Source organism: Festucalex cinctus, chromosome 1, assembly GCF_051991245.1.
Source record: "Festucalex cinctus isolate MCC-2025b chromosome 1, RoL_Fcin_1.0, whole genome shotgun sequence".
NCBI classification, from domain to species: Eukaryota; Metazoa; Chordata; class Actinopteri; order Syngnathiformes; family Syngnathidae; genus Festucalex; species Festucalex cinctus.
In genome coordinates this window covers 25,921,281-25,942,812 of record NC_135411.1, presented here as the reverse complement: position 1 = coordinate 25,942,812, position 21,532 = coordinate 25,921,281, and the positions used below count along the sequence as shown (strand labels likewise).

Sequence of the window (21,532 nt, the reverse complement as noted above, 5' to 3'; positions counted from 1 at the left end):
AAATGTTATGTGAAATTATTTTAGATTAGATGGAAATGTTCAATATTATCTGCTGACAACAAAAATGTAAAAGGGTGAAAAATGATTGTCCTGACTAAAACTAGACTAAAATGTTGACAGGTTCTGTTGACTAAAATTAGATGACTAAAATTATGTTTTCTTGGACTAAAGTAATGACAAAAATGATTGACTTATGGTTGACTGAAAGGTGATGAAATAAAAATTGGATGAGGTTGAATAACTATGATAAAAACTAACAAGTGTTTTTGAAATTGGACGAAAACCGAGACTAAATTAAAAAATGGCTGATAAAATCAACACTACTAAGACCGTCTTCATGTACAGTGCATCAGTATGTCCATATTATAGTGGCCCAGGGGCGGCTATCAAAGGGAGCAGCCATAATGTCCATTGAATTGAAGCAAAACCTGTTAAATTTCTTTACATTCTATTTCACTATTTCATTGCAGCTTGTTTTTTTTTTCCTTATTGAAAACAACATACTCATCATGAAGCCAGCACCCGCGCGTCCCTTGTGTGTGATTTTTATTTATTTTTTATTTTTTGCAGGAGCAGATTAACATTTTTGCTTATTTCAATTAGGAAAGATGATGTGAGAGAGAAAAGAAACATCTTAATGTTTATGACTATCATACAACTGCAAATGTTAAATAAAGGTTTAGTAAAAACAAACTACTAACGCTTTGATGCCAGACACATAGCATGTATAGAAGTTAAAGAGTTTAATTTTCCAAAAATGTCCGAAAAGAATTAAAAACATGCTAAAAAAATTTTTTATTTAACAATGACTCAACCAATCTCTCGAGTTAATTACACTTATCAAGCCACTATGCATAACAGGTGGGTTAAATATCCACTCAGTAGCAATAGGATGAACATTGTCTCAAATAATTAGATGTTTATGCTGGGAATTTCTGTCCAGTGGAGTTCGCTCTCATCATGAATGCATGGCAGCACACAACAACAAGAAACTGAGATGACCTTTGCATTCTGAGAGTCTTCGACTTGGTAAACAGGGTCAATGTCTTCGGGCAAACTTTAACATCTCCCTTGTAACTTCTGCATGCTCTAAGGTTACTAAACTCTACTAAGATTAAATACATTATATTTAAAAATATAATGAGCACTAACTGCTCGATGTAACCCTTTAAATGTGCATCTTTGACACTAGATGGCGCTCACCTAAAAGTGTATGAAACACATCGGCATGGCTTGACAAAAAGTTCTCCTGTTTGGATTCTACTAGTATACCATAAATAGCATCCAACTTTGTTTGTACTTTCCATTGTATTGTTTGAAAACATGACTACTGTGTATGAGAAATGTTTTGCAGGGATACTGTTTCTGCTATATAATGTACTAAGATTGTCCATCAAAGTAAAATAAACACAAGGCCATGTACTAATGTGTATTTGTGCGTATTTCCTCAGTTCCCCCCAAAATATGTTTTATTGTTCTGTATTTTTTTCCCATAGATAGATAGATAGATAGATAGATAGATAGATTAGAAAGTGAGAGAGAAAGAAATACATGGCTAGACAGACGGATAGATATACAACAGACAGACAGACCGATATAGATAGTAGATGATAAATAGCTGCTGTATCATGGCTGGTGCTGATGCTGATGCTGACGTCATCACACGCAGCCTCATCTCTTCTTTTGCCCTGCTTTTAGTGTGACAGGCGACTCGATGGAGCATCCTGTTTATCCGCTTCCCCCGCCCTTTCCTCACTCCTCTCTCGCGGTCACCCACTCTCGTCTAAACTGACACTCAACGCAGCCAGGCCCCCACCCGCCATCCATCCATCCGACCAACATTCCCTCCTTTCCCCGGGCCGAGTGCAGTAGGGAAGGGAGGCTGTGAGCGGACCGAACGCGCGGAGGTCGGTCGGAGAGACGACAATAGAAACCGGCGGGTCCTGGTGCAGATTCTCGCGCGACGCCATCGAGGTAAGAACTCATTTATGGTGTTTTCACGACATATTATCGGTGTCTATTTAATAAAGCGTTTCAATTTGGTGGTGGGATGGTGACGGGGTTGTTCACGGAGGCCTGGTGTGGATGCGACGACGTCAATGGTTTGCTGCGTCAGAGCATCCAAAAGGGGGGAAAAAATGGACATGAATCCATCTGTGGACAAATATGTGCCGCTAGCTTATCGTCTGTTGACATTATTATTTTGAATTCTACATGCCATTCAAACGTGGTCATGCTGACGCAGTGTCCATGTTGGATGATTTGGTTTGTGTTTACGCGGCCTGTTTTCGAGGTGCGGCAAGATGGAGGAGGCAGTGAGAGCATCCAGCCCGCAACCCAGCCTGAAAAATGGAATTAAAATGTCGCCTCACTCTCATCTACTCATCACAGATAACGTGATGATAGATAAATATAGATGATATATAAAATGATGATACATTGTCATTTTTTATGGATAATATTAAGGATTTACTACACAATAACATTGGATTGCTTATTGGGTCCTTGGTTGTGGTCCGTTTTTGTTTGTATGTTTGTTGTTTGTTTGTTTGTTTTTTGGTCAGTTTAGGCAAACCTCATCAAGATTTTTAATATTAACGTTTATCATCAGCTTGAACGTTTGAATTTGACAAAAATATCATATTTCCTTCACTAGATAAAAGTCCCTCAAATATTTAATGAGGATGATTAAATAACAAGCGACTCGTCCAACTAACCACATCGTGCTACTACTGCCAAGAGCGTCTGGCACTTGAATGTCAGTTTTGCACGCTGTGTCACCATGAGAAAAGTTGAAATATTTCATAGTTTTATTGAAAAATGACTTGCCTTCTCTGCTACAACTTGGATAACTCTGCTCCATTTTGAATTTTTCACACCATTTTTGATAACCTCTTTCTGAATCAAGTCTGCACATGCGCAGTGAGAGTGGAATAGTCATGAGAAGAATCTGAAATAATTTATATTAAAACAAAAATTGGAGCAATGACTGTATCGCAACCGATTGAATTTCCACTCCAATGCCAATACAGACACAATAAGAAGATTGATGAAAGTCTTAATTGCTTATCAAATTGCTCTCTTTTTCTACCTGTGCAGGTGTCCAGCGTGTGTGCATTTAGTCACACAGCTTTCTCGTACTGCCGCCCGCTCCCACAGCCACCAGTAACATGGCCGGGGCGTCAGTTAAAGTGGCGGTGAGGGTCCGGCCCTTCAACTCCAGGGAGATGGCAAAGGACAGCAAATGCATCATTCAGATGACAGGAAACACCACAAGTGAGTCAGATTCATTTACTCAGGATTTATTGTTCACAGCCTGGCAATCAGGGGCGGAGCTACATGGTGGCCATGTCATATCTTTCTGAATACCCAACACACGTTTCATTGGTCAACATGAAATTGGGACACGACTATCAATGTTCAGCAAATTTCAAAGGCCAGTGCCCAAAGTGGAACAGGAAGTCTGCCATTTTGCGATTGGAGCAGCCATTTCGCACCCCCTAGAAGAGAGCTGCGGGCATCTTCTCGAGAAACAGACAAAAGCTTCAATCAGGCCTTTCTGGCGCTGGCGGACAGAGTGAGCGTCGAAGCTCTTTTCTGTCACCACCCCGGCCAGCGCCGGGGACCCACAAGGCCGCCTTGTTCTCATTTGGAACACGGCTCAGCTGATACTGGAGGGGTTGTGGGGGGGCAGCGTTTCCGTCCTCTTCTGCTTGCCACTGTTATCGAATGACCTGGTTTCAGCCACACATAACGTTTGTCACTTCGGCTCATTACCCTGCATCCTTAGGGGTTATGTTTTCTTATAGTTCTCAGTTTTTCTCCAAGCTTTTCCAGAAACATCATTTTGGTAACAGCAAACAACAGTAGGAAGAGTTTGTGGTTGGCACTTTATAGGGCAGGACATCACGTAAAGTACCAAAATTTCATTGGATGTCACGTACTAGTACAGCACTATGCAGGTGAATCTCAGTAAATGACAGTGTCATGAAAAAAGGTAGTTGAATTCCAAAAGTTAAACTCATATTTGGTAGATTCGCTATGCACAGAATGAATATTTTATGATTTTATTTTGTATAATTTTGATCATTCTCATTTATAGCTATGAAAACACACAAACCACCATCTTAAGAAATTAAAATATAACTTAAGATATTTTTTTTAATACAAAATTAGGGAGGAATTGGTGGTCAGCATTTTCCCATGTTTAATGAGTCTTATGTCATTTTTTAATTAAACTAAATAGATTATTTTTTTACATATATATTGGGAATGGGCAAGTACCGATACTAGACCTTATTTCTCGGTATCAATACTTATGATGGCGACCGATGCGAATATTAGCCGCCCTCTTGTGGCTATTTTTTGATCAGGAACTAGAAATTACAAATTAGAAGAATAGAACATTGACATTAATTAGCACACAATTTTAAGGAAAGTTTTTGGCATATATAGATCTTTCTTCATAATTGTCATCCATCCATCCATCCATCCATTTTCTTGACCGCTTATTCCTCACAAGGGTCGCGGGGGCTGCTGGCGCCTATCTCAGCTGGCTCTGGGCAGTAGGCGGCGGACACCCTGGACTGGTTGCCAACCAATCGCAGTTCATAATTGTCAATTTTTTTTGATTTTTTTTTTTATGTATAAAAATACTGAAGGTATCTGTCTGAAAAAAAAAGTGGTAAAGCATAATAGCCGTACTTTTGAACCAGATTCTAATTTCTTGAGATTCTACAGCAGCATGCAAGTTGAATTTAAATATGACAAATAATTTAAATAATAATAAAATATATTAATGCATTAAAAATTTAGTTAAAATAATGGAGTATAAATATCTGCTATCTTCCAGGAAAAAAGGCAAGGATAATTTTTAGATTTAAAGAAAAGGGGGAAATGACATGAATACAAAATAGAAGTACAGTAGACAGGAATTATTATTATTATTATTATTATTATTATTATTATTATTATTATTATTATTATTATTATTATTATTATTATTATTAATATTATTATTAATATTAATAATAATAATAAAAATACATTATTATTATTATTATTATTACTATTATTATTGCTATTATTATTATTATTATTATTATTACTATTATTATTATTATTATTATTATTATTATTATTGTTATTATTAAATCTTGTAACAATAATTTAACAAGGTTCAATTTTAGAATTAGGGCCCAATAATAAATAATAAATTTGTTTTTGACAATTTTGCGTGCAACACTGAGTCAAATGACTAAAGCAAAAAAATAAATAAATAAATAAAAAATAGTTACCGGTACTTTAACTGTGTGAGCGTTGCTGGACATTTATCTGCTTATAACATATTGTAATGCCTTCATGTTTTTACTTGATTGCAGCAATCCTGAACCCCAAACAGCCAAAAGAAAACAAGAGCTTCAACTTTGACTATTCATACTGGTCTCACACCACGGTCAGTGTGAAATGACAAGCAGCAAGTTCAGTAAGCAGCATATTTGATATTTCAAACCTTGCCTCCGTGCGCGCAGCCCGAGGACATCAACTATGCGTCCCAGATGCAAGTGTACAAGGACATTGGCGAGGAGATGCTGCTCCACGCGTTCGAGGGCTACAACGTGTGCATATTCGCATACGGGCAGACGGGAGCGGGCAAGAGCTACACCATGATGGGTCGGCAGGAGACGGACCAACAGGGCATCATACCTCTGGTAATATTAATTATTTAGGTGTGACTTAAATTTTATAAATGACACTCCTTTTTTTTTTTTTTTTTCTAGCTCTGTGAGGACCTTTTTACCAAGATCAGTGACAGCAATAATGACAACAGCATGTCTTATTCTGTGGAAGTAAGTTTATACAGTATAAAGAACAAATCTGATTTTATTTTTTTTCCAGCTTTGTGGCATACTCAAATATATTTTATGTTCCTCCACCCAGGTGAGTTACATGGAAATCTATTGTGAGCGTGTGCGCGACTTGCTGAACCCTAAAAACAAAGGGAACCTGCGGGTACGAGAGCACCCGTTGATGGGACCCTATGTGGAAGACTTGTCCAAGCTGGCCGTCACCTCTTATAATGACATCCAGGACCTGATGGACTCTGGAAATAAGGCCAGGTAACCTGAAAGTAGATCTTTCCAAATAATGGGGCGGGCCCCCAGGAGTGGTGTGATGTGATGCTGAAAGGGAGCATGTGATGCTGAGGATTTAAAAAAAAATAAAAATTCTGTACTGCAATAAAGTGTAATCGCAGATCCACAGCTGTAGGTGGCAGTGGTGCTCATTTAAATTTTGGGGGGAATTTCAGGCAAATTGTTGCACTTCAAAATTTTGTGACAGACTAAAAAACAAGTTGATTAAGTTATCCTTTGTTGTCAGTTGATCTATATTTTCTTTAATTAAAAAAAATTGCAATGGTTACAAAAACAGACATGTACTTCTAAAAAATAATAATTATAAAAAAAGACAAATGATACTCACGCAGAGAGTTGAGGTGGACCAAAATGTTTTCTTCCTCCTAAGAGGGCATAACAGAAAATAATTAAAAATCACTGCCTTAAAGACGAAGTCAACCTTAAACATTTCTTAATAAATAATGTTATTTGTGACCTCACTCGTCTAAACATGACATTATGATTAATATTATATTTGTGGAATATGAGTTATGAAGCAAAATCCAGCCGTTTTTATCCATCTCAGGGGGCGGCCATTTTGCCACTTGCCATCGACTGAAGATGACATCACAGTTAGTCAGAGCTCAGGCAACGACCAGTCACAGTTCACCTGTTTTCTGAAGCTGAGCTGTGATTAGTTGTGAGTTGAGCAACTTTGATGTCATTTTCACTCGACAGCAAGTGGCAAAATGGCCGCCTTGCGATATTGATAAAACCTGCTGGATTTTGCTGCTTAACTAACACTTCCACTAACACAATATTAGCCAGAATACCATATTTAGAATAGTGAGGCTGCATAGACCATAATATTGTCAAGAATTTTCTTCGGTGGGGGTGGTTTGGGCTTCCCCTTTTAAAGCACTAGAAATAAAGTTCTTTTTTTTCCCTTATTCTTTTTTTAGGTTTTTTTTGTTTGTTTTTTTTATTTGAAATTCCACTCCGCGAACCTTGTCAGGAGTAAGCGGTTAAGAAAATGGATGGATGGATGGATGGATGCATGGATGGATGGATGGATGGATGAAATTCCACGGATGATGAAATGAGATTGCCATTTGTTTCCAGAACTGTCGCTGCGACAAACATGAACGAGACCAGCAGCCGCTCCCACGCCGTCTTTAACATCATCTTCACTCAGAAGAAACACGACTCGGAGACTGACAACACGTCCGAAAAGGTACCGAAGCCAACGTCACTTCTTCTCAGTGTTTGATTTTTAAAATACCTCGCGTGTGATCATAGGTCAGCAAAATCAGCCTGGTGGATCTGGCTGGTAGCGAGCGGGCCGACTCGACCGGCGCAAAAGGAACTAGACTGAAGGTAGAGTGCTATAATAGTAGTTCCAATATATAACCTGTGAACTTTTCCTGGTTGTATAACTGAAATATTTTGGGGGATTTAGGAAGGAGCCAACATCAACAAATCTCTGACCACGCTGGGCAAGGTTATCTCTGCTTTAGCTGAGCAGGTAGGTTGTCGCAGAGCAATCAATGTGATGAGATTGGAGGTGTTGGTTAAAGTTGCCTTGCTGTATCGTAGCACATGAGGCCACCTAGCGTTTATTGAATTCTATTCCACTGACATGAACGCTTTGTTTCACTTTTTGCAGTACAGTGGAATGTAGTTCCAGTAGTTAACAGTGTTGAATTTTGCTCATGCTCCGTTTGTTGAACATAATCATTGTGAAAAATGGGATTACTGTATACATCTTCAAAGTTATTAACATCTGTTGGTTGTTATCTCCCCCCTTACATTTTTGACAGGACTCAGCCCCAAACAAGGTTTGTTCTGCAAAACATTACCAGATAATTACATTTTCCATATCAGCAACTAAATCCAAAGTACTTGAATGTGTGTAGAACAAGAAGAAGAAGAAGGTGGAGAGTTTCATCCCCTACAGAGATTCAGTCCTGACGTGGCTACTGAGGGAGAACTTGGGTACGTGTGTCCCACGACAAACATTTTCATTTAAAAATGTTCCGCTCTTTCATTTTTGGGGGGTGAGAAAGAATACACTTTTTTTTGTGTGTTTTTAGGTGGAAACTCTCGTACCGCCATGGTGGCTGCTCTCAGTCCTGCTGATATCAACTACGATGAAACCCTCAGTACGCTCCGGTGAGAGAATGCCTCCTTAAAACCTTTTAAAGGTTTAAATTATTACCGGTATGCATATTGTCACTGTTGGTGGAATCCTTGCATCTCCAAAATCATTGCTTTTCAGGACATTAAAAAAAACAAAAAAAACATCTCTCTTGAACTAGACTAAGTGCAATTTCTGGAGAAATTGTGTGGGAATGCTGAAAGCATATTGAGAGATATATTGTGAAATTATAACCTCTTGGTTACTGGACAATGCACTTTACCAACTGTGCCACCGAGCAGTATCAGACACCTTGTAATGATGATAAGTTATATGTATGGAAGTGGGCGTGGGAAGTAATACCGTATTTTCCGTACTATAAGGTGCACCTAAAAGCCTTCAATTTTTTGAAAAGCTGACCATGCGCCTTATAATCCAGTGCGCCTTATATATGGATCAATATTGAGCCGCAACAGGTCTCGCTGTCAAGACGCTATCGGTGACCCTGCACGATCGGTGACGCGCATGTTCAGAAGATCCCGCCATCTTGGATCGCTAGCTAATACTGATACTTTACCTCAGAGAAAATAATAAAACAGCTGTTTATTCATTATGGGAGTGGATGGAGTTGTCAGAAAGCGCGTTTGTAATCTATTAACAAAGTTTGACTGACCTATATGACTGTTTTGTTGACGTTCCCTTTAGCGCAGCACCATCTAATGGATGCATAACGTAACCCCAGCCTCTACTGTAGCGCCTTTTAACTCATTCACTGCCATTGACGGAAAAAGACGTCAAATGATGCATTTTTGCTGGGCTGGCAGTGAATGTGATATATGTAAAAAGTTTGAAAGGATGTCATTCATTGAAGGTGCGCTTTATAATCCGGTGCGCCTTATAGTGCGGAAAATATGGTACTTAGAAAAAGTTCAATGACTGTCCCATTGAAAATGAATGGGGAAAAGTTGATATTTTTTTGTTGATATAAATTGCAAATACTGTAAGTAATGTGAAATCAGACGATATATACCCCGGGAGGTGTGAAGCTAGTTGAAATTTGAACAATGCTAATTGGAAGTATTATGTGGGAGTTGTTAGGCGGCAAAAAAGTGTGGAGAATAAAAATCAAAATAACATATGTAGCATTCCCACAATTACCAAACATTACCGCCCGACATCCTCAATAATTATTTATTTTTCCCTGACTTTTCCAGGTACGCCGACCGCGCCAAGCAGATCCGCTGCAACGCCGTCATCAACGAGGACCCCAACAACCGTCTGGTGCGCGAGTTGAAAGAGGAGGTGGCCCGCCTCAAAGACCTGCTGTACGCTCAAGGGCTGGGCGACATCATTGAGAGTGAGTGTCGGCACGGAAACGCTGCTATTTTGAACAAACGCACATATAGACGGTCCCCATGGAGACTTATTTCACTGAGGTGGGAGGCACGAGTCAAATGACTAGATTCTAGGGCTGGGTTTAAAAAAAAAAGATGGATATCAATCTTTTTCGAGCCTGATAACGATTCATAAAACCATGAATGGATTATTTTAATATCTAATTTTCCCATAAATTCTTAAGAAAATACAACTTCAAAGGCCAATATTTTTTTTTGTGTTTTAATATTTTTGGATTGATTGATTGATTGATTGATTGATTGATTGGTTGATTGATTGGGTTTTATTAAACATATAAACACATCACAAGTATAAAATACAAGTTGTAGTTAAAAAAAAGAGAAGAGGAAAAAATAAAATAAATTGTCAATAGTAGCATAATTTACATGTTCAAAAGGAGTAGGAAGAAGTACAAAAACTTATTTAGTCCTACTCCCTAATTCTTCTATCATAATAATAATATACCTGTTCTTGCTAACATAAAAATTAAACAATAGAAAATAAATAAACATGTTTATCTTAAGTACACAGATATATTAGTATGAGTTATAAGTACTTGTGCATTACATATATGCAAAGAAGAACGAGCAAAGGTAAAGCCCTACATAATCAATACATTCCCAAACATTAAGTATTGGCAATTTATTGTATTGTATTATATTGTATTGTATTGTATTTAATGTATTCTTGAAATTTACTGTTCACATTAATTTAAAAGTATTATCTTATTTATAAAAGACCTGCCTTATTGCACTTTTAAGAAAATTCAAAATCAGAATTTAATTTAGAATTTATATTTACAATTATTGAATTTGAAGTATGAAAATATTTTCATCCTATCCTTGCCGAAGTCAGTGTTTGTGTAACACTTAAGTGATTATAACACGTGTTAGTTTTATTAATAAACTAAATAATTTAACCAATTAGTGCCTCCACAAAATTTAATTTGGAATGGAATATTTGTAGAGTTTTTATGATGCCCTTGACATTTAAGAAGAATTAATGTTCCATCATTAATCAATATCTGATTGAAGCAAGACTGTTTGAAAGCACTATATAAATAAAGATGACTTGACTTGACTTGACTTGACTTGACTTGACTTGACTTGAAGTGAATCGAATTGGAAAAAATCTAAATCAAATCAAACAACTCTTGGGAATCAAAATCGAATCAATGGAGGAATTTAGAATCGATACCCAGCGCTCTAGGCAGACTTAATTTTGTCACTTGAGACTTGCTTGGCTTTACTTATCAAGGACTCGTCTCGGTTTTCATGAGACTTGACAAAGAGTTGGACGACATGACCTGACTAGTCTTACTTGTTTTCATTTCAAAATCAGCATTTTCAAGATAGAGTGTCATTTGTTTTGTTTTTGAAATACATTTTCTTGCGTGGAACTCTCAGTCAAACCTGGCAACCCACCTGGATGGTATGACGCAGAGCGCAGAGGCCAAATGATGCAAATATTGTGGAGGGTGCGCCAAAGATTATTACACTTGAGTGAGAATGTTTTTGGACAGCTAACTAGATAGGGAATGCACAGCACTTGACTTATGACATGCTTAGACTCTGCCTGCTTGAAATGAAGTAGGGACTTGACTTGCTGGATTTTTTGCCACGTTGACTTGGAACATGCTTGAAACTTACTTAGGACTTGCGCATGTGACTTGTGAGACGGGATGAAGTTGTCACTTTGGAGTCTTAAGTGTTTTCCTCCTCTTCTGTCCTGTCAGCGTATCGATGCGGCGCTCCGGTCATCAGCAGTTTACAACGTGTGTATAACGCGAGCACGCCTGCGCTTTGCAACTCAAAGAACGCCATCCTCCACACCAGAGAGCAAAATAACCAACCCGCAGACGGGAAATGATACAAATTGGTCATTCTTAAAATGTTTTTGCAATATGTCATCGTCCCGAAGCTTATTGAATTTGTTCGTTCAGTACACCTGCATATAATGTAATGACATCCAATTCAATACTTCTGCTTTTACAAATATAATAACGCTCATTTTGTTTGTCAGAGCAGCATTCATTTATCTCTTTAAGTTAGAATATCCTTGAAGAGTTCATTTATTTCAGTAGTTCCATACAAAAAAGTTTAACCCGTATGCAAATTGGGAATGTTGGTTACCACTTTTTTTTGGGGGGGGACCGATATCAGAGTACTCAACTCTTGAGTACTGACCAAGACCGACACCAAGTAATCAATACTACTAGTACTTTTGATGCATAAAATTTCCATTAAACCAATGTCAGATAATTTTAAAAACCTTTTTTTTTATTTCTGAGTGAAAGCAGAAAAGTCACTTTTCAATAGATAATTCAAGTTCCATCTCTGATTTAGTATTAATTTATAATAAATTACCAGAATGAAACTGACAACTCCCTGAGTTTCAGTATTTTCAAAGGAAATTGAACTGTTAACTGTTGTGTTAAGCATGACACTTTAACGTTGGAAAATGGGACAGTGCGATACAGCTGAAAATGTGATCAAAATGTAAGTATTTCATTCCATCAGCCATTGTTGATATAGATTTTTTTTTTACCTATGCGAAATCAGTAAAACATAAATGAATTAAAGATTAAAATTTTAAAAAGTACAAAAAAAGTAGGCAACTGGTGCGTAAAGCATATATGTATAATACTATGACTAAATAAAAGTGCGATGTTGTTGTACTGCATTAAACAGGAAATATAGTCCCCAATATGCTAATTTTTCCTCAATCGATAAAAGCAGGTACATGTGCAAAGTGCATGAAAAACCGTAATGGAAAAAGTCATCATACGTGCCATTATTTTCCCCTCATAGTTGAATAGCCACAAGAGGGCGCAATGGCAGGTATTGATGACTAGTAGCGGCAGCATTTGTAATTACTTGATACCTTTTAATAAGGCCAGTACCAGCTCGATACCAATACCAATTCAAACACATCAGAAAATTCTTCTCAGAAGTTGAATTCCCAGCTAATTTGAGTCCAAATCGTTATTTTTCTAATGATGTCTTTTAAGGATGGAACATGACTTTTGGAATTCAACCACTGAACTGAACTTTTCCATGATCTTCAAGTTTATTGCGATGCACTTGCATGTGCATTTTGGGAGATTGTCTTGGTCAGAATTCTCAAGTTCTCAAATCATACAGCAGTTACATCATCTTTGTAAAGGCACAATCTTGTATTGTATCGCATTCTATTGTGCAGTTGTATTTAAAGGGATACTTGACTCATTGAGCCATTTTCAGCAGTAAAAAGTAAATATTTTGTTCAGAATGAATTTGATAACTTAATGATATTTCATGTACAATAAATACCTTTAAAAACACATTTTTACACTAACTGTCGAATGAAGATGACATCACCTGTGCTGAGGAAGTAGGTAACGACCAATCATGGCTCACCTGTTTTCTGGGTTTGGTCAGCAAACTGAGCCATGATTGGTCTTTACCTACTTCCTCAGCACAGGTGATGTCATCTTCAGTCGACAGCAAGTAGAACAAATAGTTTTTAAAAGTATTAATTGTACATAAAAAATAATGACGGTATGAAAATCATTCCAGATAAAATCTGAAATTTTTACTCCTGAAAATGGCTCAATGAGTCAAGTATGCCTTTAACGTTTGTTTCTTATAATGAAGCGGAATTACTGCACATTACAGTGAAGCGGTGCTGCCAAGAATATTCCGAAGGAGTTGGTTGTTTTGCTGCTTCTGCGTGTGGAGAGCGATGCCTCGGCGCGTGCGCTGTCAAGGACTGAATAGCACGTCCTGTAGAAACGAAAGTGACGCTTAGGAATCCTCAGGCTGCAGTGACTTGCTTCATTGCTCTTTTCTTTCTCATACACAAGTACAGAGGGGTGACAAATTATTGGAAACAAATGAATGAAGGAAGGAGTTGATTAGCTTCAGTTCTCCATATTTTGTCACTGTAAAAAAATGTCACGTTGTTTTGGGGTAAATTTGGAGATATTTTTCGACAAAGTTTAATATGAATGTGAAATATGAAAACACTTTCAAGTTTTCCTTTAACTTGTCATTCGTTTGTATGCTAAGTTCAGTGAAAGTAGGAAGTTTAAAAAAAAAGTAAAAATAAAAAAGCTTCTGGTCATTTCTGTCCATTTGCATCGGCTTTCCACGATTCTATTTATTTGAGCTTTCTCTTCTTCTTTTCTATTCCTCCCTGTTTCCCCCCTCGTTTTCTTCCTCTTTTCCGTGATTCTGCGTGTCCCGTCCCCCCCGATGTTTCTCCTCGACGATTGTCCTTTCCCATCTTCCGTCCGTTCGTCCGTCCACCTCTTTCTGACAGACCTGTGCGATTACAAGAACTTTGTGAATGATCGCCAGGCTGTCAATCAAAGGGGTGATCTCTCCACAGTGACCAATGCCATGACGGGCATGAGCCCCTCGCCCTCGCTGTCGGCCATGTCCAGTCGCGCCGCCTCCATCAGCAACCTCCACGATCGCATTTTCAGCCCCGCCAGCGAGGAGGCCATCGAGAGGCTCAAGGTAGGCCGGGTCGAAGCCGAGAATGGGACCTTCCTTAACAAATGAACTGTTTTGTCCTATATACGAGCTCTCATTTTTTAGATTTTTTTTTTGTTTGTTTTGTGTTGCAAGCAGAAAAATTAACATGCAAGAAAGCTTCAGATGAAATGAAAAAAAAAATTGAGCTGTTAAAGGGACAGTGTGTAGAATTTAGTGCCATCTAGTGGTGAACTAATAGAAAGCAACAACCTAAGTTGGAAGTGCATGCATTTTGAACCATGTGCGCTACAGTGCCTTAGAGAGACCACAAAGATGGCATATAATTAGCGATTACTAGAGCTGCGATAAAACAAAAAACATTTTTTATTGCTGTCAAAGTTAAAGAGTTAACTAATTAATTAATCACAAAAATTATCGCATTAATCATGTATTAAGACATATTAATCACACTATTAATTTTGACCGCAGATGATCCTTTAGCTTAATAGCGGATGGTTACGTTCAAGGTAGCACAGGTTGTGTTGGAGCAATAAACATAACTACTTGCATTAAATAAAGTAAAGCATTGAATAAATGTTTGCATATGACTTTCAGAATATTTGTTTATGTCAAACTACTACTACTGATTAGAAAAGAGGAGGATGAGCGTGTGCAGTGGATAAAAAAAAATGTTGAAGACGTCCTCATAACATTAAAATCGAAAGAATTAACACATAGCAGGTGAAAAAAATGTTGATAAAAAGCCTTTATAATTAAGTGATTAATCCTGATTAACCAAAATTCTAAAATGTGATTGTGATTAAAAAAAAGTTTTGTTTTGTTTTTTAATCGTTTGACAGCTCTACTTTTTTTTTACATATTACTTAAATAAATAGTTTTAAAAATGAATGTAATTATTAGTTCACCACTAGATGGCACTAACTTCTACACACTGTCCATTTAAGACAATACTGTATATCCCAGTTATTTGCAGAAAACCCCACTTATTCTGCGTGCCTTTTGTCTTGTATTTCAGTTCATTTTAATGGGGGGAAATTAACGTCATACATACAAATTCAGTATATTGAGTTTTGCCTTTGGTGACAGAACAAATTAAACTTGTATATTCGGCTACCATTAAATGGCATATGACACTATATGAAGTCCCAGCTTGTCTACTTTCACCTTTTCTTTTGTGGAACTAGCCTGGTCACTGAAAAACTCCCCAATTTGAGCATTTTGTGTGCTTTCTGTAATGTCCTAAGATGCCACAAGATGGCGCCAATGCTCTGGCTCATAGGAAAGTAGTAATTAGTGTCTTGGAAGTATATTGAAGTGATTTATACATCTTGGTTGAGAGTCTTAGCAGTACATTGTATTGGAAATCAAAATAATTTGTAAGCCATCTATTTTTCAGAGTAATGTTATAAATTGATTTGAAATTATATTAACCTCTTTTAAAATCATAGGAGTATATTTATGCCATTTATGGTTTAAACTAGTGTTGTTCCGATACCGTTTTTTGTCCCCCGATACCGATACGGATACTCAGCTTTGCTGTATCGGCCGATACCGATACCATATCGATACGTAAGGTTTATTTTCCTCAACATGAAAAGGCTGTCCTGCTATTGGTTCAGAGCATTCAAGGGCCAATAGATCTTAGATTGGCATGCAGTGAACATGTCACATACCAGTGAATATTGTGCACCAGCAAGACACAAGATGCTGCACCCAAAATCCTATATTAGCGTTGGAATTAATGGTATCGGCATGTTACTTGTGAGTACTCACCGATACCGATACCACTGTTTTAATGCAGTATCGGCACCTCTGCCGATACCAGTATCGGTATCGGAACAACACTAGTTTAAACTATTAGTATCGGCAATTTTAAACATTTTGAGGGGCATGAATAAATTACGTTTTGTATCAGGGGTTTACTCTACATGATATGATTTAAAAAATGATCCATTTGTATTCCCCGAAAGGAAACAGAGAAAATCATTGCAGAACTCAATGAAACCTGGGAAGAGAAACTACGGCGCACTGAAGCCATTCGCATGGAGAGGTTGGTCCAATTCTTCCGTTTGTGCTGGCTTTACGCTGCTTGGCAAAATTCTGATTTTTGTCACTCAAGTGGCTCAGTTGGCACAGGCTATGCGTCATGGCAGCGTAAAGAGAAAAAAAATAAATTATCTTTAGAATCATATTTATTTTGAATCACATCCTATCGGGCATGCTTGTAATAGTTAAATCTACAAGTTACATGTATTTTTGCACTCAATTTTAGCATGTGGAAGGCTATTGTGTATGTCTTGGTGCAGTACTCTCCATCCAACAATGAAAAATGCTGACTATGTTTATGCAGAGAGGCCCTACTGGCTGAGATGGGTGTTGCAATGAGAGAAGACGGAGGCACTGTTGGTGTTTTCTCCCCCAAAAAGGTAAAGATTCTTATTTTATACCTATTAAGTCCAAATTCGAATGTATCTATTTTTTTCGCTTTAGACGCCGCATCTGGTCAACCTAAACGAAGACCCGCTTATGTCCGAATGTTTACTGTACTACATTAAAGACGGCATCACAAAGTAAGAATGTTTGAATATTTAGATTGCGTACGTTAGGCTTGCATTAACATATCTTTCCCCTGGTTAGAGTTGGCCGCGAGGATGCCAAAGCGCGCCAGGACATCGTACTCAGCGGGCATTTTATCCGAGATGAACACTGCACCTTCAGTAGCACCACAGGCCCTCAGGGAGAAGGTAGATGAATTTATTCAAGTGCAAATGACTTATTTGTGGCCATGAATTTGTCCACCAAATATTATTTCTTTGCCATGACAAGTGTAAAGTCACAAATTAGCATTTTGTGCCCACATGTTGAAAAAAAAAAAATCACATTTTTAACTACCTTTGGAAAAGGTCTGATTCCGATCTGTTCTGTTTATGCCACCCCCAGAAAAATCATCAACCATGCAGTATATAATTCATGTCATGTATTTGATTCAACAGGTTGCGTGGTTCTGGAGCCGTGTGAGGATGCAGAGACGTACGTTAATGGGAAGCGAGTTACATCGCCCACAGTGCTGCGTTCAGGTATCACGAAAGAAATAACCAAAATATCTCAAATCGATGCGAAATGATCTGGAAAATTTGACATGGCAAATGTGCCCAATGTAGGCAACCGCATCATCATGGGCAAGAGTCACGTGTTCCGCTTCAACGACCCCGAGCAGGCGCGGCTGGAGCGCGAGAGGACGCCGTGCGCCGAGACGCCGGTGGAGCCTGTCGACTGGGCCTTCGCTCAGAGGGAGCTGCTGGAGAAGCAAGGCATCGACATGAAGCAGGAGATGGAGCAGAGGTGCCAGACGACGCCTTGCGCTCTTTCCTTAGTCATTTGATTTGAAGAGAAAACATGAAGCGGTATTACATCATTCGGTACAGTTTAATAAAAATGAAAGAAATTATCTAGTCAAGGACAACAAAGACCTCCGCCCAAGGCCATGAGGAATTGAATTCTTTGACTGCCAAGCGTTATCCAAAAAATATGTGCGACATCAAGCGAAAATGGGGGGGAAAAAATGAGAAACCAAGCTTTTGTGAAAAGATACATTTTCTGCACAACAGTGACTTTGACAATATTATTTTATTTAGTGATGCTCTGTGAATTAGATTTAATGTGACAAATGCTTTGATCATTCACGTCATCCTTGAAAACATTTTATATCATCAAATTTGTCATGTTTCATTGTAACATCATACACCTTGAGCCCATTGGCCATAGTTAGTGGGTTTTGATTTCACAACTCTGTTGACTAGGCAGCGCTCCACAAGATGTTGCACTGCCCATTGATTTAAAAAAAAAAAAAAAAAAGTAGTTGACGTCAATTAACGTTTATGGCGGCTTTCATTAGGATTTTAACATACGTCATTAAACGTTTTTGGTGGTCAAACGGTTAAAAATGGAAAATCTTATTTCAGGCTTCAGGAGCTTGAGGATCAGTATCGCAAAGAAAGAGAAGAAGCCAGTATTTTGCTTGAGCAACAGAGGCTGGTAAAAACAAAATTGGAAAAGATTTAATTACAACACAATTTTTTTGCCTTTTTATGGTTACGCACACTTTTTTTTTTCTCTTTCAAGGACTATGAGAGTAAGCTGGAGGCTCTCCAGAAGCAGGTGGACTCGCGCTACCTGGAGTCGCCTGAGGAAGAAGAGGAACCAGAGGAAGAAGGTGAAGTTTGCAGTAAATCATTCAAATGTTTCGTCTTTAACTTGTAAAGTGCAACTTGTGGTTCCGTCTCCAGTGCCGTGGACCAAGCGTGAGACGGAGCTGGCTCTGTGGGCCTTCCGCAAGTGGCGCTTCTACCAGTTCACCTCGCTCCGGGATCTGCTTTGGGGCAACGCCATCTTCCTCAAGGAGGCCAACGCGATAAGTGTGGAGCTGAAGAAGAAGGTGGGAAAAACAGAAAAGAATTGAAACAGATGATGCAGCAATGAATTGAAACCAATATGACAACATGTGTAGGTCCAGTTCCAATTTGTCCTTCTGACGGACACGCTGTACTCGCCCCTTCCTCCCGACCTGCTGCCTCCCAGCGAGACCAAGGAGAGGGAGAAGCGACCGTTCCCGCGGACCATCGTGGCCGTTGAAGTGCAGGACCAAAAGAACGGAGCCACACATTACTGGACTCTGGAGAAGCTCAGGTACTACAACGGAGTTCCTATGGCGGCAAGGCCTGAATTTATACGAAAATTGGAACATATTCGTAAAGTCGTAGTGACAGTAAATATTGTACTGTTCAATTCCAGTGGTCTCTTGCTACTTTGCGGTTCACTTGTTGCAGATTCACTCTAATGCGGATTTTTATGTGGGCCCATAACATAAGTCCATTCAGTCATCCATTTTCTTAGCCGCTTTTCCTCACAAGGGTCGCAGGGGTGCTGGAGCCTATCCCAGCTCCTTCAGGCAGTAGGCGCGGTACACCCTGGACTGGTTGCCAGCCAAGCCAGGCATAACATAAGTCAAAATGAAAAATTTAAAAAAATAAAATAAAAATGAAAATGAAACCTGAAGTATGTTTAGCAATAATATGTTTCCTTTAAACATAAATAAAGTTGTTCATTATCCATCCAAGCAATTAGTAATTGATGTGAAATAAATATGTTTTACCTTATTATATACTGTTTTATTTTATTTTCTAAGTATATTTATTTGTTTATGTATTTATACCAAAGAAAAAAAAAATATATATACATATAGAGGTATATATTTTATCGGTAGTATTAATAGTATTTATATTTTGTGTGTGTGTGTGTGGGTGTGTGTGGGGTGTGTGTGTGTGTGTGTGTGTGTGTGTGTGTGTGTGTGTGTGTGTTGGGGGGGATTGGGGGGGTTTAAATGTTAATTTTATTTATTTATTTATTTTTCTTTTTAACAACCTCTACATGGAAATTCACCGTGAAAAGTGAAGGAACACTGTAAATGGTAAAGGAATCCTTTAAACAAATAAAATGGTTAAATATCCATCCAAACAATTAGTAAACCTTTTTTAAGTCAAATAATTTTTTTACCTTATTTACTATTTTTATTTTATTTTTTGTAATTTTATTTATTTATTTTATTCATTATTATTTTTTATTACCCCCACACCCCCCTAGAAAATTATTATTATTATTATTATTATTATTATTTTTATTATTATTATTATTATTATTAGTAGTAGTAGTAGTAGTAGTATTTTGGGCGGGGTTGATGGGGTGTCAAATTTGTGGGGTTAAAATGTGGGTTTTTTTGGTTTGTTTTTGAACTACCTCTACTTCATGGAAATTCACAGTGAAAAGTGAGGGAACACTAAATGTTGAAAACAACCATGACAAATCCAGGTTGGTTTGGCCTTGGTGGAGGTATTTTCACGAATCTAACTTTGTGACCCCCCCCCCCACCTTGCCCTTGTAGGCAGAGATTGGACCTGATGAGAGAAATGTACGATCGGGCCGCAGAGCTCCCGAGCAGCGCCGTGGAGGATTGTGATCACGCCCTGAGCGGTGGAGACCCCTTCTACGACCGCTTCCCGTGGTTCCGTCTGGTTGGCAGGTGAGAGGCTGTTCTCCATTCCATAGCCACCGTAAAAAATCGCCAATCAAATCATCAATCAAATTCCCCTGGATCTCCTCAGGGCATTTGTGTACCTGAGCAACCTGCTGTATCCGGTTCCACTGGTTCATCGTGTGGCCATCGTGAGCGAGAAGGGCGAAGTCAAAGGCTTCCTCAGAGTGGCCGTGCAGGCCATTTCAGGTCGGAATTTAGGAGTGTTTGTTGAACAACTGCATTTAGTACATAACCCTAACATGAAGTGTTGTCTTGTGTCCGTAGCGGATGAAGAAGCTCCAGATTACGGTTCTGGTGTGAGGCAGTCCGGCACGGCCAAGATCTCCTTTGAAGATAAACAGTTTGAAAAGGTGACCTCTTTTGGAGGTTTCTGTCAAAGAACCGAACGTAGCGTGCAGATCTGCACTTACGAACTCCAAACAATTATGAATGTATTATTTTCATGCTTTTTATTTCTCTTACGGTTCTTTCACTCCTCCAGTTCCAGACAGAGTCGTGTCCACCGGTCGGCCTTTCCCACTCCAACACCTCCCAGGAGGAGCTTCGTATTGTGGAAGGAGAAGGTCAAAATCCAGATATGGGAATCTCTGCAGACGAAGTCAACAACAATACATGTGAAGGTGAGGGGAAGCGCTTAGCTTCGTATGATGTCTGAGAGGTAAAACACACCCCAATGTTTTTTTTTTCCTTTTGTTCCATGTAGCTACCCCGGAGCCTCCACCAAGCCCTGTGAAGTGCTCTGGACTGGGTCTGGACCTTCCTTTGGAGCTGTCGCCAGAGAAGGCTTTGTCCCACCTGAAGATAGGAAGCACCTTCACCTTTAGAGTCACCGTCTTGCAGGCCTCCAGCATCTCGGCCGAGTACGCCGACATCTTCTGCCAGTTCAAGTGAGTGGATTGCACGTCTCATGGCCCCTTTGGAATGACCTGGATTTCTGCATAAATTGATCCTCATATTAGTCAAGACTCTAGACTAATATGAGGATCAATTTATGACTCTAGACTCTAGAGTCAAGAGACAATTTGTAGAGATTGGAGTTGTTGGTTAAAACTCTCCTGTCTTATAAAAACTCACAAATCAGTTTTGAGAAGAAGAATCCTAGAGTCTGGCTAAAGACTTAGAGAAATCTGAGTTGACAAATCGGGCCTAGATGAAACCAAAGTTGAGTTGTTTGGAAGGACGAATGAACCTCATTTTGTTTCCCAGCTTCATCCACCGCCATGATGAAGCGTTTTCCACCGAGCCATTGAAGAACACAGGCAGGGGGCCACCACTTGGCTTTTACCATGTGCAAAATGTAAGAACTCAACTG

General features: G+C 38.8%; 1 protein-coding gene across 5 annotated transcripts in view; it reads left to right on the top strand.

Moving 5' to 3' along the window:
• Positions 1 to 1,700: 1,700 nt before the first annotated feature.
• kif1ab (kinesin family member 1Ab) overlaps positions 1,701 to 21,532 on the top strand; it is a 36,589-nt gene continuing 16,757 nt past the window's right edge. For 2 of the 5 annotated variants that reach the window (XM_077525856.1, XM_077525846.1), the window contains exons 1-30: positions 1,701 to 1,974; positions 3,100 to 3,276; positions 5,382 to 5,455; positions 5,532 to 5,711; positions 5,781 to 5,849; positions 5,941 to 6,119; positions 7,239 to 7,350; positions 7,416 to 7,493; positions 7,576 to 7,641; positions 7,937 to 7,954; positions 8,033 to 8,111; positions 8,210 to 8,288; positions 9,468 to 9,610; positions 14,020 to 14,150; positions 16,100 to 16,179; positions 16,480 to 16,555; positions 16,620 to 16,699; positions 16,767 to 16,873; positions 17,123 to 17,206; positions 17,291 to 17,471; positions 18,092 to 18,164; positions 18,252 to 18,342; positions 18,416 to 18,564; positions 18,637 to 18,815; positions 20,068 to 20,205; positions 20,288 to 20,406; positions 20,485 to 20,570; positions 20,702 to 20,840; positions 20,924 to 21,107; positions 21,427 to 21,517. In XM_077525856.1, coding sequence (XP_077381982.1) covers positions 3,171 to 3,276; positions 5,382 to 5,455; positions 5,532 to 5,711; positions 5,781 to 5,849; positions 5,941 to 6,119; positions 7,239 to 7,350; positions 7,416 to 7,493; positions 7,576 to 7,641; positions 7,937 to 7,954; positions 8,033 to 8,111; positions 8,210 to 8,288; positions 9,468 to 9,610; positions 14,020 to 14,150; positions 16,100 to 16,179; positions 16,480 to 16,555; positions 16,620 to 16,699; positions 16,767 to 16,873; positions 17,123 to 17,206; positions 17,291 to 17,471; positions 18,092 to 18,164; positions 18,252 to 18,342; positions 18,416 to 18,564; positions 18,637 to 18,815; positions 20,068 to 20,205; positions 20,288 to 20,406; positions 20,485 to 20,570; positions 20,702 to 20,840; positions 20,924 to 21,107; positions 21,427 to 21,517 — 3,171 coding nt within the window. In that variant the 5' untranslated portion in view covers positions 1,701 to 1,974; positions 3,100 to 3,170. Of the gene's footprint in view, positions 1,975 to 3,099; positions 3,277 to 5,381; positions 5,456 to 5,531; positions 5,712 to 5,780; positions 5,850 to 5,940; positions 6,120 to 7,238; positions 7,351 to 7,415; positions 7,494 to 7,575; positions 7,642 to 7,936; positions 7,955 to 8,032; positions 8,112 to 8,209; positions 8,289 to 9,467; positions 9,611 to 11,383; positions 11,423 to 13,950; positions 14,151 to 16,099; positions 16,180 to 16,479; positions 16,556 to 16,619; positions 16,700 to 16,766; positions 16,874 to 17,122; positions 17,207 to 17,290; positions 17,472 to 18,091; positions 18,165 to 18,251; positions 18,343 to 18,415; positions 18,565 to 18,636; positions 18,816 to 20,067; positions 20,206 to 20,287; positions 20,407 to 20,484; positions 20,571 to 20,701; positions 20,841 to 20,923; positions 21,108 to 21,426; positions 21,518 to 21,532 lie in introns of all 5 variants that reach the window. The other 3 variants (XM_077525840.1, XM_077525830.1, XM_077525865.1) reach the window with 2 other exon arrangements.